Raw genomic sequence first — 19,833 nt, 5'->3', positions numbered from 1 at the left:
TCTTCTAGGAGCTGTGGATACATTTTAGGGCCCTTTATTAGGATATTTGCTGTTGTAGTAATGCCCTCCTGAACTTAAAATGGTCAAAGAAGCTAATGTATATGAAAGGGATCTAGGAATCTTAGTGGATCACAAACTGAACATGAGCCAACAGTGTGATGCGGCAGCTAGAAAAGCCAATGTGATCAGAGCCTTCATCAATAGAAGTATAGTGTCTTAGGGAAGCAATAATACCATTCTATTCTGCTTTGGTCCGGACTCACCTGGAATATTGTATCCATTTCTGTGTGCCACAATTCAAAAAGGATGTTGATAAGCTGGAGCATGTCCAGAGCATGTCCATATAATAATAGGCCTGTTTAAATATTTGAAGAGATGCCATATCGAGGTTGGAGCAAGCTTTTTTTCTGCTGCTCCAGAGACTAAGACACAAAGCAATGGGTTCAAGCTACAGGAAAAGAGATTCCAGCTTAATGTTTGGAAGAACTTCCTTATGGCAAGAGCTGTTAGACAGTGGAAGATGTTGCTGCTTCGGAGAGCGGTGGAGTCTCCTTCTTTGGAGATGTTGGAGGCTGGATAGCCATTTATTGGGGTGCTTTGACCGTGTATTCCTGCATGGCAGAATGGGGTCTCTTCCAGCTCTATGATGCCAAGCCTAAAGATATGGAAATGCCCTCTACATTGCTAGAGAACACTTGGGGGGGGGCATTCCTTTTAAAACCCTGTTTGCTGGGTGTGTGGCCCTCTAGGATTTCTTGGGAGCCAACACTGTCCCCTAACCTCCAGCAATTGCTCACCTCCCTGCTGTAACCACTATACCACACAGACATGCCTGACATTTAACTGGTGTTGTTGTCCAACTGTTGCCCCGCTGCCTGTGATGGAAGACAGCCATTAGCAGACCAGGAAGGAGAGCACTTTTCCATTAGCCCCCTTCCTCCTCCATAGCCTGCCACACCAAAACCCAAATCTCTGAGGGTTTGGGAACCCCATTTGGAAAAAGAGGAGACATGGCACAGGAGAGGATGGATTACGGGAAGGAAATGTCTCCTCCTCCCATTTTGACTTTGGGAGGCCTTCTATGGGCAGAGCAATGCCAGTTGGATGCCACCTATTATATAATAATGCAAAACCTGATATATGTGTGAAAAGTATTGCAGACTAACCCAGTACCCAGAGCCAGCATGGTGTAGTGGTTTGAGTGTTGGACTATGACTCTGAAGATCTCGGTTTGAATCCTAGCTTGGCCATGGACACCCCCTGGGTGACCTTGGGCAAGTCACACTCTCTCAGCCTCAGAGGGTGGCAATGGCAAATTCCTCTGAAGAAACTTCCCAAGAAAAACCTATGATAGGTTCACCATAAGTCAAAAAATATTTGAAGGCACACAACAACAATCCCACATCTATTTATCAGGGATCAAAGTCTATCCATTCTGTGGCTATCATCACGTTTGGAACATTTATTTTTTGGAGACTACAGCTCCCATAATTGGGAAAACTGACTAGCCCCAGTATACTTTACTCTGACTGGCAGCCACTCTCTGGTAGTTTGGGAATAGGAGTATGGTTCTTCGTACATTTGGTTATTGTAAGCAGGAACAAGGGATTTTACCTTTTATTCCTGCTTTCAGAAGGTCTATCAAAACTGCAGTTTTCAAGAACTATTTGCAGTTGAAGATTTGTTTTGTGAAAAAGAAAATGCAGGTGGGATTTTCTGTGCAGAAAACATAGTTTTCTATCAAAAATGCCATTTTCTATGCAGTAGTGTTGCTTTCTGCTCAGGAATGTCAATTTTGTGTGCAGAAAATCAGGTTTTTGTGACAGGAAAGTTGCTTTTGGCACTTTTTTTTCTTGTTGCCATTTCTTGCACAAAAATTCTGCATGCATTTATTTTGGGGTTTACAAAATAAGTCCCAAACTGCCAAGATTTGTGTTACGCAGATAATAAATATTATAATTATTATAATAATAATTATTATTATTAAGATTTCTCTCAGTCCAAGGTTTCTCATCACAAGAGCTTTGCAACTCTCAGGAGACCCATTTTAAACTCTATTATTCAAATGTGTGTGTGTGTGTTTTAAAAAATATATTCTTTCCATCCTGGATTGGAAAAAGGAAGGCCTTCTTCTTTGCTTCATACTTAAGATCAATTGGCAATGGACCTTACCACACAGGGCACAGAAATAAGGTCAGTTCGCATTGGTTGATGTGTATTCGCGTTATATCGCATTGGTGTTCCACACCTGTGAGCTCAGAATACGTATTGACCAATGCAATATAACGTGAATATGCTTTGGCCAATGCGTATTCACGGCTGGGTTCTGAACTGAAGGCAGCCGGCTCCTCCGTTTTGCGAGTGCGCAAAATTAGTGGATTCACGGGATCCGTATTGATGGCCAGTGCGAAACCTCTGCTGCTTTGGCTGGTGTGTACATCCAATCCGCTGGTTCTCCTGAAGACCATCGGGTTACAAATTTCCCATGATGCTGTGCTGGAATTTCCCCCTTCTCCTTCCATTGCCCCTTTCCCCTTTCAGGACAACCGCCGGGGCTGGGGACCCATTTTTCCACTGACCGACAAGATAAAGCAGAAACCTTTTGTGTGGGTGTGTGTGTGGGGGGGGGAAATAAGCATTCAGCATTTTTATTACATTAGTATTGTCGCGTTATAACTCCGGCGCATGTATATATGTATCTATGTATCTGTCTATAAATGTAAACATATGCATGCACAGGCACAACCACATATCCATATAGGCCCCCTTGCATATTCAAATGTGCACACGTGTACATACATGTATGTGTATACAAATATCTGCATATATATATATATATATATATATATATGCATATATATGTTAATAGATAGATAGATAGATAGATAGATAGATAGATAGATAGATATGAATACATAAATACATATATAGATAGATGTGTCAAGCATTAAGTCTTGGTCTGTACCAATGAATTTTTTTTTATACATGGAAAGATGCAAGCAGATGCAGGCATATACTGCTAACTCTCCTCGTTAGTATACATGTCAACATGTGTGTGTGTGTACATATATGTATACACAGGTCTATTGCTATGCATATATGTGTGTGTGTGTTCGTAATATGCTGAAATTTCCTGACGTGTCTCTTAGCATCTACACATGTGCAAATGTGTATATGTGTGCGTGTGTTTGTGTGTGGGGGCTCATGTATGTTTGTGTTTGGATATATACACACACACACACACACACACACACACACACACACACACACAAAGATATGGGTGTAAGCATATACATGCAGCATTACACTTTCGGCTGCTCCACTGTGTGTGTGTGTGTGTGTGTGTGTGTGTGTGTGTGTGTGTGTATGTGTGTGTATACACACACACACACACAGCTGTGTGTGTACACATAAAAATACGGCTTCACGCTTTTGGCAGTACCACTATGTGTATATGTGTGTATATCTAAGTGTGTGTGTGTGTGTGTGTGTGTATACACACACACACACATATATATATACAAACACTCAAGCAGACAGATGTGTGTGTACACATATAAATACGGCATCACACTTTTGGCTGTGGCACAGTGTGTTTTTGTACATATATGTGTGTGTTTCTGTGTGTGTGTGTGTGTATGTATGTATATATATATATATACACACTCATACAGACAAATGTGTGTGTGCACATAAAAAAGGCATCACACTTTTGGCTTTACCACTGTGTATATATATATATATATAAGTATGTATGTATATATATAAGTATGTATGTATGTATTTATGTGCGCGCATATATATATATATATACACACACACACACACACATACACACACACATACAGATGGTGCATACCCTTTTCCTAAGTGGCTAAAAGCAGCAATTCTCGCGATATTACGCGCTAAACAGTGACCTCATTCTTCACCCCGGAAGTTAAAAATGTTGCGCCCCGTTCAGAGCCCCACAGAGCATGCGCAAGGCTGCCGATACGAATCGGCCAATACACATTGTATTGGGCTGGTGTGGTAATCCAATCTGCACTTGCCTCACTTTGCCTGAATACACATTGGCCGATTCGCAAAACCTCGATTCGGAAGGCCGCCCAGGTGTGAAACAGCAATGCGATATGACACAAATACAAATCGGCAAAGCTTATTCAGAGAGTGCGGGTGTGAATGAACGATGTGATATAATGTGAATTACGCATCAACCAATGCGAACTGACCCTACTTCTGTGCTCAAAAAATCCCTGTGTGGTAAGGTCCTTAGAGGCCATGGGAACTGAACTGAGGAATCTCCACACAAGTATGTCTTAGATTTTCCCCAACACCTTCTGTAACTCAGCCAAAGCAATGCTTGCCTGCTTGCTACTGGCTTCTTCCCAGATGGGTGCAGCCCTGGAGAGGAAGCCTCCAGCTGGGTGTAAATATTTAACATGATGATCAGCTATTAGGCACTCTCTTGGCCAGAATAAATCTCTCTCATTTCTCCTTTAGGATTTGGTTGTTTTCCAATTAGAGCCTCCAGATGAGAATGGCTGTGCCCCTTTCATCTGGTCCTGGGGTCACATCTTCTTGCCATCCCTCTGGATATGAACTGCTTCCTCTCCAACACTGGAAGAAAAGTCCATTTTTAATGGGTCCTAGAATAGATCAAGCCTGAAATCCCCCTGAAAGCCAATTGAAGTTGTCTTTGGACACACCATGAAAAGCAAAGACCCATTAGAAAAGGCAATGATGCTAGGAAAGGTGGAGGGCAGCAGAAAGAGAGGAAGACTGTATGCCAGATGGATAGACTCAGTCAAGGAGGACATAGGCATGGGCCTGCAGAACCTGAGCAGAACAGTATAGCAGAGGTGGTCTTGGAGGTGTTTCATCCATAGGGTTGCCATGAGTTGGGGTTGACTCAAAGGCAGCTAGCAACAAAAAAGTGCAATACAAACTTCAGTAATGAAAAGTGATGTTACACAACCAAATCTGTAACTGCATCTGCATGTGGGTGTCATGATCATATGCAGTGTATCACCATGTGCAGAGAGCATCTAAGTGCAATGCATATCAACACACATATATAAGTGTAACGGATAGTGCACATCCATTTGCAAAGTGCAATGAATCATAGAATTGTAGAGTTGGAAATGTGTAATGTGCCTCTCTGTGTAATATGCAATGCACTTCCATGCACATAGGGTTGTGCATGCCCATGTGCATTGTGAAATGCCTATCCATGTGCAATTAGCAGCTATGTGCAATGTGCAATAAGAACAGAAGAAGGTTGTGGGTCTGGGAGGCAGACAGGATACCACGATTTAAGGGTGGGTGGAGAGAGATGCACTGCTAGCTCCCAGATAGCACTCTTCCTCTTCTTCTTCCTTCTCCTCCTCCATAACAATTTGTATGATACATCTCCACCTCGGTTGTCATGTGGTGCGGAGAGGGAGCTGATGAGGAGGATGGCAGCCAGCTTCCACCACTGTGGCAAAGATGGGCCTTCACATGGCAGCAGAGGTCTTCTCGTGAGGAGGCCTCCACCACCGCAGCAAAGCCAGGAGAGGAGCAGTGGGAGGAGGGCTCAACTGGGTGTCACCCCTCTTCAGTTGTGTCACCCTGTGCAGGTCACACCCATCCTCTGCACCCCCTTGGAGATGCCACTGCATCTTTATCTGGGAGAAGGACTTACATTCTCTCCACCAATCTTTCCCTAATTCCCAAAGGAACCCAGACCTGGACAAGTGCTGCCAAGCCCCAGGAATGCATTGCATCTCTATGAAGAAAGGAAAAGGAACCCGAGCATGAGTAGATTATTTTTATGGAATACAGCTCCTAGAAGTGACTTTTCCAAGCCGTGCGGTGGAAAATAGCTTTATTGTTGTCGGGTTGGTTTCTTCGTTTTACTTTTTGATGCTGTCAGTCATGTTTTCTGCAAAGGCAGGTTTAAAAATTCACTCATTTTCTGAGTGTGGATTTGAAGTCTCCCTGGTTTCATCTAGTATGAAATGTTTGGTTCATTTAGGAACATAAGAAAAGCCCTGTTGGATCAGACCAAAGGCATGTCTAGCACGTCTAATAGAATGTAGAATATATATATATATATATACACACAAAATTATGTATTATATAAAATTCATTGTATGAACATTAGTTTCAATAAAAATTATTTTTTTTCCAAAAAAAAGGAACCTAAGAAAAGCCCTGTTGGATCAGACCAAAAGCATATTGAGCACAACTTCATGTTTAGTTCAGTGGACCAATGGAAAATTCACAAGTGGGAAATCCGTCCCAGCCTCACCTCACCTATGGTTTCCTTGGCAGTCCCTCTCAAAATGGTTACGAAATGTGATACCATGATGCTTCCAGGTGACATTCTGAGAGAGACTGAAGGGGAAAATAGAGGTGCCACAATTCAAGAAGGATGTAGACAAACTGGAGTGTGTCCAGAGGAGGGTAAACAAAATGGTGAAAGGTCTGGAAATCACCAAGTCCTAAGAGGAGTGACTTAGGGAGCTGGTTATGTTTAGCCTGGAAAAGAGAAAGTTAAGGGGTGACATAACAGCCATGTGTAAACATTTGAAGGGATGTCATATTGGGGATGGATGGAGCAAGCTTGTTTTTTGCTGCCCCAGAGACTAGGACATGGTACAATGGATTCAAACTGCAGGAAAAGAGATGCCCCAAAGAACTTCATGACAGTAAGAGCTGTTCAGCAGTGGAAGACACTGCCTCAGAAAGTGATAGAGTCTACATTGGAAATTTTAAAACAGAGGCTGGATGGTCATCTGTTAAGAGTGCTTTGACTGTGTCTTCCTGCATGGCAGGGGGTTGGACTTGATGGCTTTTGAGGTCTCTTCCAACTGTATGATTCTTTGGCACAAAATATTTGGGCTCAGTACTGGAAAATTAGCTCTTGGCTCCTATGCAATTGCTCTTTCTGTCCTACAAAATAACACCATCATCCACTTAAGAATATTGGCAATAGAGTGTTCTAAACTGACTCCTTGGACAGAGTTTTTGTTTTGAGCAACAGAAGCAGACAGAAGCTGAAGTATTTTGCTAATTTCTTCTTCTATTCTGCTTTGGTCAGGCCCCACCTGGAATACTGTGTCCAGTTCTGGACGCCACAATTAAAAAAGGATGTTGAAAAACTGGAACGTGTCCAAAGGAGGGCAAGTAAAATGGTGAAAGGTCTAGAAACCATGTCCTATGAGGAATGACTTAAGGAGCTGGGGATGTTTAGCCTGGAGAAGAGAAGGTTAAGAGGTGATATGATAGCCCTGTTTAAATACTTGAAGGGATGCCATATTGAGGAGAGAGCTGACTTGTTTTCACTTGCTCCAGAGACTAGGACCCGGAGCAATGGATGCAAGCTACAAGAAAAGAGATTCCACCTCAACATTAGGAAGAACCTCCTGACAGTAAGGGCTGTCCAACAGTGGAACAAACTCCCTCGGAGTGTAGTGGAGTCTCCTTCCTTGGAGGTCTTTAAGCAGAGGCTAGATGGCCATCTGTTGGGGATGCTTTGATGTGGATTTCCTACATGGCAGGGGGTTGGACTGGATGGCCCTTGCGGTCTCTTCCAACTCTATTATTCTATGATTCTATTCTATGATAAATATAGATGCAGATGTAGATATACATTTAAATGGTACTTGTGTTTGTATTTTTTCGCAAAAATATAACCAGGTCTAAGTGAGCCACCTCAACCTAAAGGATGTCAGTGGAGGATCTGTCAGTGTTCAATGAAAACCTCCGAAGTCAAATCAATGAATTGCAAGAAGCAGCGGCCAGTCTTGATACCGAGAACCGGGTCTTGCTGGAAGAGAACAAGCACATAAAGGATCAGAACCAGTACCTGCAGGAGACTGCGGACAAGTTCAAGGCCATGATGGAGGAGATGCAGAAGAAGGTGGAAGACATTCGAGAAAGGATGGACATGGCACAGAAGAAGATTCAAGAGCTGGAAGTCCAGAATAAATCCTTGATGAAAGCCAATGAAGAACTCAACAAGGAGTTGCAAGAAATCTCCAACCAGGTGGCCCTGTTCAAAGACTACAAAGCGACTCAGGAGAAGGACTTGTTAGAAATGCAGAACCTTTCAGCAGAGGTCCGAAAATACTTGAAGACCCTGGAGGAAAAGCTGGATGAGACAGAGCATCACTACCACGTGGAAAAGGCCCAGTCCTCCCAGCTGCAGGAGAAGGTTGCAGCGCTTCTCCTGCTCAGGGAAAGCCAAAGGCAGGATATCAAGAATCTCCAGGCTCAACTGGAGACATCTGTCCAGCAGGCCACTATCATGAGGCTGGACCAGGAAAACAAGGTGCAAATTGGCTCACTGATGCATGAAATCGTGGAAGCCAAGCTGGTGGATGTGGCTTTGAACAAATCCAAGACAAGGAGAGTCGTGCAGTGTCTCTGGAAACTGGGGAAAATTCTGGTCATTTTGGTGGTTGGCTGCAGTGTCCTCTTTTTCTTGGTCTTGGCATATACCTATTTTTATGACGAGAAGTTCATCTCTGACTTCCTCTTAATGATTCTGAGTGACAAGAACATAAAACAAATTGTAGAAGCATTTTCTTGTTACCTGACGTGGGCAAACCAAGGTTTCCTGCCATTTTGAGCAGCAGCCCATATAGATGTCAACATCCCTACAAACTGACCGCAACATTAGAAATCTATGCATTAAAAACAAAACAAACCAAAAAGGACAACACTGTAAGAACACAAATAATTTGATATGGCTTCTTCCTTTATATTAACTATTTGTTCACATGTATGCCTAGGGTATTCAGTAATATACTAGGTATGTAAGTAGATATGGAGGCGTTGTGAGGGTGTGTGAGGAATGCACTGGGTGACATCTCCTCTGGAGATGCAGATGGATGGGTGGATGGATGGATAGAGTCCACTCACCTGTAGTGTAATCTTTGTATTTTATTCCTGCCTTCTACTTTACCCAACATTACTGTCTTCACTAATGAGTCACATTATTTCATGATATGTCACCTCCATAGTGCAACATAATCTCAATTTAGACATTTTGGCTTGTAGGGAAAGTTCAGACTTGCTTTGCTCTCAGACCCATTGGTTAGTCTTTTCTGGCAGTCAATGGTAACCACAGAATTCTCTTTCAGCACCACATTTCAAATGAATCCATGTTCAGTCTCATCTGAAATCATTACTAATCTCTCCTTATCCATTCTTTTGTATGGCACATTATGGTGTTAAATAAGCAACATTGAAAAGTCCCTGCTCCCAAAGTAACTTAGATACGTTGGATTTGTGATTGGTTGACTGACCAAGTCCAAAGGATACTCACCAATGGCTCCTTTTTGTCCTGGAGAGAAGTGACCAGTGGGGTGCCACAGGGTTCTGTCCTGGGCCCAGTGCTACTCAACATCTTTATCAATGACTTAGATGAAGGAATAGAGGGCATGTTATCAAATTTGCAGATGACACCAAATTAGGAGAAATGGCTATTACCCCAGAAGACAAGATAAAAATTCAAAATGACATTAACAGATTAGAAAGCTGGGCCAAAACGAGCAAAATGAATTTCAACACAGAGAAATATAAGGCACTACACATAGGAAGAAAAAAATGAAATGCACAGATATAGCATATACACCTGGCTTGACAACAGTTCATGTGAAAGGGATCTGGGAATCCTAGTAGGCCACAGGTTGAACATGAGTCATCAGTGTGATGCAGCTGCTAAAAAAGTCAATAGGCTTCATCAATAGGAACATAGTGTCTAGATCAGGGAATTAATTGTTCCGCTCTATTCTGCTTTGGTCAAACCTCACTTGGAATACTGAGTCCAGTTCTAGGCACCAAAATTCAAGAGGGATATTGACAAACAGGAGTATGCTCAGAGGCAAGTAACCAAAATAGTGAAAGGTCTGAAATTCAAGTCCTATGAGGAGCAACTTAGGGACCTGGGTATATTTAGCTTGGGGAAGAGAAGGCTAAGAAGTGACCTGATAGTCATACTTAAATATTTGAAGGGATGCTATATTGAGGATGGAGCAAGCTTGTTTTCTGCTGCTCCGGTGGCTAGGGCACAGAGCAATGGATTCAGGGTCATGCAGACCTCACATGGACAAAGGTTCACCCACCCCAAAGAATAAAAAGTACAAATGTTAAGATAGACAGTCCACTGCAGCTCTGTAATCCTGAATAAGATATTACCTTAGAGAGAGAGAGAAGAAGTTTACACTCCTGGAGTTAGCCTGTAGTTGCACAACACTGTCTTGATAGCAAACTGGAAGGTAGTGTGACAGAATATGCATCCACACTTACCATGCACAACACTTATCTGCACTGATGTGCTACCATGCACTGTGTGCAGGTCCATTATGTGTCATGTCCAATTAATGACACCATGTGCACAACTCTGATTCCACAACTTTGGCCATTCTGCAGTGAACAAAAATGTCCAGTCCTTTCTGTAGCTCAAGGGCAGGCAATTGTAAAAAGTTGCCGGTCATTTTCTCCACCTAACCACCATCCTTCAAGAAGGTTGCACTGTTGAATTTCAGTATTGCATTTTTGGGTGCCATTTTGATTCTTTGGAGGGATTTAAGGGGGATGAAGTCCTTGAGGAGGAATTAAGCCACTACATTTGCAGCTGGTTCTTCTGGGTCACCTTAGCTAGATTTAGGTTGCAAAATTCCCTCAAAATCAGCAAGATTTTTTCAAAATTTGGGGGTTCCAGGGGTTTGGGGGGTGTTTCAGAGGCTGCATTTTGGGATCAAAGGATCACATGTGACCCATGAGCTACACTTTAACCTGGCTGAAAGGAAATTTACTGATGTGTAAGACACCAACAAGACTGAGGGCAGTATCTTGATCCCTATGCACAGTATCTAGTTGGGTGTGTCCATCATTTTAAGGCTGTGTCTACACTGCGTGTGCTTGCGCACCTTCAAGTAGTTTCCAACGTATGGCAACTCTATGGAGAACCTATCATGGGGTTTTCTTGGCAAGCGTTGTTCAGAGGAGGTTTGCCGTTGCCTTCCTCTGGGGCTGAGAGTGTGTGACTTGCCCAAGATCACCCAGTGGGTTTCATGGCTGAGCCAGGAATTGAACTCTGTTCTCCAGAGTCATAGTCCAACACTCAAATCACTGTACCATGCTGGTTCTCTATTGTAATTTAAATTGTTAGGAAATGCTTCCTATGGATTCTATGAGTCAGAATATGCCACTCATGTTCTCGGGAAGAGCGGCCTGCCTTTGACAGAAAATGGCACAATGGGGTTGATCAAAGTTGTTGGACATCATATCTCAAAAGCCACAGATTAGTGGAGGTTTCTTTTAGGCTGTCTCGCTAAGCGAGGAACTAGCACTGGTAAGAAAAGCCCATTCTTAAATCCTGAAAAATCTGATCCTCCTGTGGCAATGCACTTTTTCTGCAAGGCAGACCAATTTAATAGTCCTCAATCCCCAAATTAGCCTTCATTATCTGTCTTCCAGCAGCTCCCAGATGGCCGGGGTGACCCTTAATCTCCGTTAATCGCCAGGCGCCTCTCGCCTCAGCTGGGTCCCTTCCACGCTGCTCATCACTGCTCTTTTGAGGAGTCCACTATCGATTCTCACCAGCTGGATGGCCACATTATTTTTAAAACACAGACAGAACATACAATGAAATCTGCCAAGGATGGAGGAAAGGGATCAGGATCTGCTGTGATTAGGTGCCCTTTTGCATTGTGCTTTGACAGAGTCATGTATGTGCAAATGAGGGAGAGAGGTTTAAACAGAGACGGCAAACATCTTGACAGGGAATGAATGGGCCTTGGGGACGCAAGAGAGGCAGTGCAAAATGGACTCGTTTAAAAATCAGACAAGCGGTGGCACAATGCTGGACAATGCTACAGTCCAATGGAGACCACAAGGGCTTGTCTACATGATTAAAATACTCCTCATTCCAGGCGATTGGTATGAAATCTGGCCACACACAAGTCACAGGAGTTCGGGTCTTTTATGCCCCCAAACCCAACTCCATGAACTCCACCCAATAATAATAATAATAATAATAATAATAATAATAATAATAATAATAATAATAATAAAGGCTTTGAGATTTTTTACAGATGTATCCATGAGCATCTGCAAGGATGCACATTGTAAAATTGTATAAAATCGTTGACTTGGTCTCCTTCCTCAGAAGTTTTTTCGCACAGTTAGTCTCAAAGATGCTGCAAGATCCCTTGTAACAAATTTGCTTTAGTTTATGCCACAACTTTTGTAGCTTATGCTACATCCAGCTTTAATTTATGCCACAATTTATGTGGCTTATGCTACAACTTCTTTCACACAGTTAACCTCAAAGATATTTCAAGATCAATAACCAGCAAACTGTAGCGACACTTAAAATAAATTTAGCAAGGTAGAAACTACAAAGGAAACTGCATATGTGATCAACCTGAAAGTCTCAGGACTTTCACACAGAATCATAGAATCATAGAGTTGGAAGAGATCTCAAGACATGTCCTATAGCAGATCAAGTTAAGATCTCCACATAGCAGGATTATTTGTCTAGCACCAAGGTGGGAATTGTGTGCCCTTCCAGGTATTATTAAACTACAATTCCCACCATTCCTTGCCATTGTCAGTGCTAGCCCAGGCTTTTGGGAGACGTAGTTCAACAGCACCTGTGTCATAATCTACCCTATAGAACAGGGATTCCCAAACTCTGGTACTCCAGATATTTTGGACTTCAGTTCCTGGAAGCCTTAACCATCTTGGCCAACATTCTGGGATTCTGGAAGTCGGAGTTCAAAACACCTGGAGGCCAGAGTTTGGGAATCACTGCTCTAGAATCTGATGATTCAGATGGAGAGGAGGTGAGAGGTTGCTAGGAATCTGCAACTCCTGATAATGATGCTCTATCTGAGGCTGGGAAGCTGGGGGTTGAGGCTAAGGGGGCCCTGCTCCCCATCAGGAGGCTGCAGATTCTGAAGATCAATTGTCATTGTTCATCAAGCCACAATGGGACAAAGAAAGACTGTGCTGCTCCCAGAGGTTATTAAGTAGGAGAGGCTGACCTAGTTAGGCACCTGGGGTCTTAAAACAGCTGCCTATAAATCTCCCAGACACTCCCTGGCTGATTGTTGCTTTCAACTCCCCTTTCATGGTTACAAGCAGTGTTTTTGACTTTGGGCTGGCTACTATTTACAACTCTCTTTCACTTTTTGAAGGCTTTGTTTATCTGGGCTACTGACTTCTTGAATGATCTCTGGACTGGCTGACAACCCCAGAAGACTGTACAATGCCCTCCTCTGATTTGGAAACCTCCCATAAACAAACTTATGTCATGTTGAATGACTCCTAGACCGGCATAGGACAACCCGTAAGACTGCCATCTCCTAGAATTCCTTAACCCAGTATGGCCACTGTTTTTTATTGTTTATTTTTAAAAATTGTTTTTACAATTGAGTTCACACCTTAAAAAATGAATGGCGCATGAATATGAGAACATGTTTAATGGTATTTCCACTTTCTGCTATCATCAAGGTTTTAGCTTTATCTCATTTTAACCTCGCTTTAAGCTGCCTTGGAGTCCCATTTTGGAAAAAAAGTCATGATTGATCGATTGATAAATAAATATATATGTATTTTCTAAGCTCTGCATGTGATGTACACTCTCTCCACAAAAGAAGGATCCTTATGTCTTGGCCAGATATCATCTCCCCTGCAGATGTTATGTGGCAAAGAAGGAGAAGAAGGAAGACAAGACAGGAGAATGAAGAAGGAATGAATCAGAGGATCAGATACTCAGAGAGTTGGAAGAGGCACCATGGGCCATCCAATCCAGCATCCCCAGCACGTAGCTGTTTTAGAAGACTTCCACACCACCTCCCAAGGCAATTGGCAACCAGCCTTACAGTTAAGAAGTTACACTTCTGTACCTTCAAACCATTAGACCTGGTCTTGCCCTCTGGGAAGCAAAGAAAAGCCTGTCCCTTCCTCTCTCTGGCTGGTCTTGAGATATTTAAAGAGTGTAGTCATGCCACCTCTCAGAAGAGGAGGAAAAAGAGGGGATGATGAAGAAAGGACCAGATGATGATGATGATGAGGAGGAGGAGGCAGGGAATTGCTGAAGACAGAAAAATAAAGAAAATGATGAGAGGAGGAAAGGGGAGAATGTGGAGAAGATCAGACATCACATTAGGAGCACATTTTGCACAAGGATAGCCAGAAAGTGCAGGGGAAAGGTACATCTTTTGGCATCTGGTTTTGGTGCCCTTTCAAGGTGGATAAGGGGTACAAGGAGTGTAATGGAGAGGAAAGGAGATGAATAGCCACTGCATCATCTACTTGTGTGTCAGAGGATAGTCCCACAACCGTGGTAACTGGTGCAGCGCTGCAGAGGGGGCTGTGGTTCCACTGACCCTGTAGCTACGTCAAAAGCAAAGACCTTGTCCGTTCCTTCCCCATTCTCATCTCTGCCTCCCAGGATGTAGATCTTGCCATCGCAGATGGTGACGCCACAGCTCTCCTGAAAGAAGAAAAAGAGACTGGAAAGAGTACTTAATTCTGAGCAAACAGACCTAGGTGAGCATAGCTTGTGGGTCAGCTGGAATGTCTAGTTGGCAGGACGTAGGCCTACAAGTGGCCCACACAGTAGATCCTAGAAAGTACCTGAAGAAAGATGGCAGAACCATTGACATTGCTGTCCAAACACATCCCAAAGTGAAGCTTTATTGGGATGTTTGTTTTTTACTGAACTAGAAACAGTGATATATATATTTTTTGGACTCCAACTCCCAGATTCCTTCAGAATCTCAGGACTGGGGGATTGTGGTAGTCCAAAAGGTAACATTGCTAAACTCTGGTTTTTTTCCTCCAAGAATCCCTACAATCTGCCCAAAAAAGCCAAGTGCAAAAGGCAAAGATTTTGAATTAAGGAACAGGGTACCTCTGAGTACATGCTGAGCTCAAGAATCAGAACTAAAGCTGACAGTCCATTCACCAAATAATTCACACTGCCCCAATCCCACTATTAGTTCAGCTAGAGTAAATCCATTAGATCGATGGAGCCTAAAGGGTAAATTTACCAAGCTCCCATTGATTTGATAGGTCTGCTCTAGTTGGTATTAGCCATTGGGTTTAGGCAAGAACCAAGTGGCCCTCCAGCTGGTGTTGGACTGCAACTCCCAGCATTCTGCCCATTTATTATGCAGACTAGGCATGCTGGGAATTGCAAGACAACATCATCTGGAGAGCCACAAGATGTTGAAATGTCTCCAAATTGGTGACCCCAGAAGCAAACAGAACAAAAACAGGGAAGTATATAGCAATCCAGATGTTGAATTTCAACTCCCAGCATTCCTTGTCATGGGCTATGTAGACTCAGATTGCTGGGACTTGTAGTCCAGCAACATCTGGGGAACTGCATACATTCTCACTCTGCTTTAGACCCAAGTTTTCTTTGTTTCAGAAACCTTATTTAGTTGCAGAAAGCTGTTCCGTTCTTGCTCCTGATAAACAACTGGGGGGCAGAAATGCATGGCTGGTTTACTCCAAGTCTCCTTCTCTCCTCCCCTGCCCTCAAGGCTCCATGACATTGTCCTTACTAGGGGTTCAGACAAAGATGCCATTTTGGTCCACGTATCCTTCAGGGGATTGTAGCTGAAGATCTGATTCAGGAGCCCTCCCACGACATAAATCAAGTTGTCCAAGCTGACAGCATTGATGCATCGCTGACTGAAAGGGGCAGGGGACAGCATCCTCCACTGATTTTCCTCTGGGTCATAGCACTGGACCTGGGAGAGCAAAGAAGCAATGAGCAATAGGTATAATCAGAAACTACAGATACCAGCAGAGACTGATGGTTCCCACGTCAATGGAGAAGTTAATTCACTCCAGGTTTTAGACTTTAACAAATGTTTTCAAGGTGCTGACCCTGTTTCCCACACCTAGGTCCAGCACTTTGGATAATTCCTTTAAAATTAACTATCCAAAAACTATCCGAAACCTGAAAGAGGTTTGGGCTCTGGAACAATTCTAAAAACAGGCATTGCAGTGTATTAGGAATCACATTGGTGTGCCAGCTTTATACCAAGGCAGAACAAGGTTGGCAGTGTTGCCAGTCCAAGTCAAGCCTGTGCAGGGACCAGATCTTTCAGGTCCAAGAAGGGGCACAGCTGTAGTCCCATATGGGAGGAAAGTGAAATAGTTGTTGTCATTATGTACTGTCAAGCCATTTCCAATTTATGGCAACAGTAAGGCAAGCCTATCATGGGGGTTTCTGACGCTGCGAGTTTGTGACTCTCCCAAGGTCACGCAGTGGGTTTCCATCACTGTGCGGGAATTGAACCCTGATCTCCAGAGTAGTAGTCCAATACTCAAATCACTACAGCATGCTGGTTCTTGGATTGATATGATTTGATAGGTAAAGGTACCTATTTATCTACTTGTATATTCCTGCATGGCTAAAGGGAGTTGGACTATACGGCTCCTGTGGTCCCTTCCAACTCTATGATTGTGTGTTTCTATCATGTTTCCTTGCACCCCATTCCCTCCTGGCCTCCAGATGTGATGCATCACTTTCTACTGCTGTTACGAGATGATCCACCACATTCTGTGTAATTTCCAGGTAAAAAATGCCTGAAAATTGCACCAATACTGTCGGCCCTTTGTGTGGATTTTTTATCCACAGATTCAAGCATCTATGGCTTCAAAATGTTTTTAAGCATACATAAATTCCAAAAAACAAACCTTGATTTTTTTTTCCATTTTATATAAGGGATACCATTTTACTACACCACTGTATATAATGGGACTTGAAAATCCACCGAGTTTAGTATCCACCGAGGATACTGGAGCCAAACCCCAGCAGATACCAAGGGCCCACAGTAATTCTTTCAGTTGTGGGTTTTGGGGAATGGTAGAGGGCTTTAATGGCCACAATAGTGGGTGCTGTTGCCCACATGTGGTCTGTGGCCCATTTTCCCTGCCCTTGTCTTGTTCCCTGCCTTGTTATGCCCATTACCTTGTCTGTGTTGGCATTGTCGTCCAGACCACCCCCAATGACATAGAGCTTCTTGAGGTAGGAGACCACTGCAGCTGAGCTCACAGCCACGGGCAAAGGTGCCACGGCATCCCAGCGATTCAAGAAGGAGTCATAGCATTCCACACTGGCCAGGCGGTAAACGCCATCATAGCCACCCACAGCATAAATCTGCAAACAATAAGCAGAGAGAATGCAGTTTTGGATGTAGAGACAGAGAGAGTAGGGCACAAAAGGGTGGGATAATATGGTGTCAAAGCGAGAGTGTTGATGCTGGAGAAACCAAAAGCATCTGAATCCAAAAGCATCTGAGGAAGTAGACTGAAATCTATGAAAGCTCATGCTGCCAACTTCGTTCTTTCAGTTAGTTTCAAAGGTGCTACAAGATCACTCTACATACTGATTCTACAGACTATATCTTTGAATGTTGGAGAAAACTGCCAGAATTCAAATTTCCACATAGGAAGTTCACCAAGTTTGAACTGTCTGTCCATCTGTCTCTCTCACAACATACACATAAAGATTCCAGCTCAGAGATGGGGCATGTAGAAAAAGGTAAAGGTAGTCCCTTGACATGAATGTCTAGTCATAGTCAACTGTAGGGGGTGGTGCTCACCTCTGTTTCTAAGCTGAAGAGCCAGCATTGTCTGAGGACTGCTCTGGTGGCCAGCATGACTGCACTGAACCCTATTTTCCTTCCCACTTAATTGGTACCTCTCTATATACTTGCATTTGCATGCTTTCGAACTGCTAGTTTGGCAGAAGCTGGGACTAGCGACAGGAGCTCACCCCATCATACAGCACTCGGGCCTCGAACTGCCAAACTTCTGATCTTCTGATAATCATAATTGGCATCTTAACTACTAAGCCACCACATGTAGTATCTCACCCAAAATGTGCAATTGCAAAACTTATAATCTGCAGTTGGAAAAATGGGAGGGAAGCAAGATACATTAGGCTTATTGTTTCTTAAGCCCTTCTATGACAAGGAGAGTACTATGCACAGGTTCCAAACAAACTGCCTAAATCATATTAAATCACCTTCTTCTTCTTGACAGAACCTCCTCCTTTTCAACTCTATCTTCAGGAAGCTAACACTTTCCTTGCATCCTTGTCAACATCCTTGGTACAAAAAACATGACTAGGGATTCTGGATGGTGACTTATGGGAGGGGGTCAATGGGCGCCTAGTGATGCCACTAGGGAGTTTATCACACTGGGTTTAATTTCAGCATTAAAAAGAAATTAAAGCACATTTAAGCATCCCACAAATTAAGTGGAAATGGTGAATAATTGCACGAATGATTATCACACGCAATTGCGCAAATAAAGTCATATCGGAAATGTTGTTGAGTTGTGCTGTGATGCAGAACAGAACAACTGTGTTGTGTTTCAATTCACCCTCTTTCTTGTCTCCCTGAGGGAGCAATGACACCTACATGTCTAATTATTAATAATGTCTAATTAATACATGTCTAATTATTAATAATGCCTACATGTCTAATTATGTCTACGTAATGCCTAATGGCAACATGGGGGTGGCACCATGAGATACCGCACTGGTTGATGCCAACCCTAGTGATGCCACTGGCTAAAACCTTTTTATTCAGATAGGCTTTTTAAAAGAGAACATTAGAAACATTAGGAAGAACTGATGGTAAGTAAACAGGGGTACCTTCCCACAAAGAGCAGCCATTTTGTGTCTCCATCGGCCCTTTTGCAAGCCTGCGACTTTGATCCAGACGTTCAACTGGGAACTCAGCAGCCAGACGTCTCTGGTGTTGACATGGCCACCTTTGAAAGCAAAGACGCAACACAATATGGATGCCAGAGGATTTAAAAACACGGGAAGCAAGAAGAATGGACTGTTAAGGTCGCTGAGTTAGTGCAAATGGCCAAGCTAACCTGGGCTTTCAAGGAGAAGCCAACTGAAGATCGCCTTAAAAACTGGAAACCGCTTATGGATTTTTTTGAGCAATAGACAATCTAACAATGTAAGAATCAGTGGTTATGGTTTTTAGTCATTTTAGTATTATTACTTACCACCAATTAATAATGGTTGAACAATAATAGTTTTTGTAATTATCTTTTTTATTTTCCTTTTCATTACAGTCAGGATGGGAGGCAGTGGTCACAATCCTTTTGTGTATTACCGTAGTTATGTCTTTCTCTCCCTCCTTCCCTCTCACTCTCTTTTTCTTCTTTCAGTCATTTTATTTTCTTATTTATTTATTTATTAACCTTTATTTATAAAGCGCTGTAAATTTACACAGCGCTGTACATACAATCTTATTAATTGGACGGTTCCCTGAACATATACAGTATTACTTTTTTATTATACTGCCCATTTTAGCAAGGCATCTGCTCTGATTTAATCAGCCCAATCCTACAGGATTTCCCAGGCAGATCGGAAAAATTTTTACCTAACATTACTGCTTGATGATTCAGATACACAAATACCAGAGAAGGTCTCCAGATTCTGTGCCTCTGCTGTTATTACTTGTGGGCAAATTTGGGGTGCTAAAATTTAAGATTTTTAGACTAGGTTTTTCAGGATCATTAGGTTTAGATTTAGAATGCCTACTTTATTTATTTATTACTTTGGGAATGCTTCATAAACTTTTCCAGAAATGAATATGATATTTGTTTGTATGTATGTATGTTTTATGAGTTTTAGGCTTCATGAATTTGATGAATTTTTGGTGTAACTAATTGTACTTTATATTTTGGTCTATAACTGTAAATAAATTGATGATGATGATGATGATGATGATGATGATGATGATGATGATGATGATGATGATGATGATGATGATGATGATG

The 19,833-nt window shown here is 42.7% G+C and overlaps 1 protein-coding gene across 1 annotated transcript in view; it reads right to left on the bottom strand.

Annotated features, from left to right (window-relative positions):
- Positions 1-14,076: 14,076 nt before the first annotated feature.
- Positions 14,077-19,833, bottom strand: part of KLHL35 (kelch like family member 35) — a 10,818-nt gene continuing 5,061 nt past the window's right edge. Inside the window, exons 4-7 of the mRNA XM_042456359.1 lie at positions 18,686-18,804; positions 16,994-17,182; positions 15,576-15,764; positions 14,077-14,497 (exon numbers count right to left, since the gene is read on the bottom strand). Of these exons, the coding sequence (XP_042312293.1) occupies positions 14,324-14,497; positions 15,576-15,764; positions 16,994-17,182; positions 18,686-18,804 (671 nt within the window). The 3' untranslated portion in view covers positions 14,077-14,323. The remainder of the gene's footprint in view (positions 14,498-15,575; positions 15,765-16,993; positions 17,183-18,685; positions 18,805-19,833) is intronic.

This window comes from Sceloporus undulatus, chromosome 3, assembly GCF_019175285.1.
Source record: "Sceloporus undulatus isolate JIND9_A2432 ecotype Alabama chromosome 3, SceUnd_v1.1, whole genome shotgun sequence".
Classification (NCBI taxonomy): domain Eukaryota; kingdom Metazoa; phylum Chordata; class Lepidosauria; order Squamata; family Phrynosomatidae; genus Sceloporus; species Sceloporus undulatus.
This window is presented reverse-complemented; position numbering and strand designations above follow the sequence as displayed.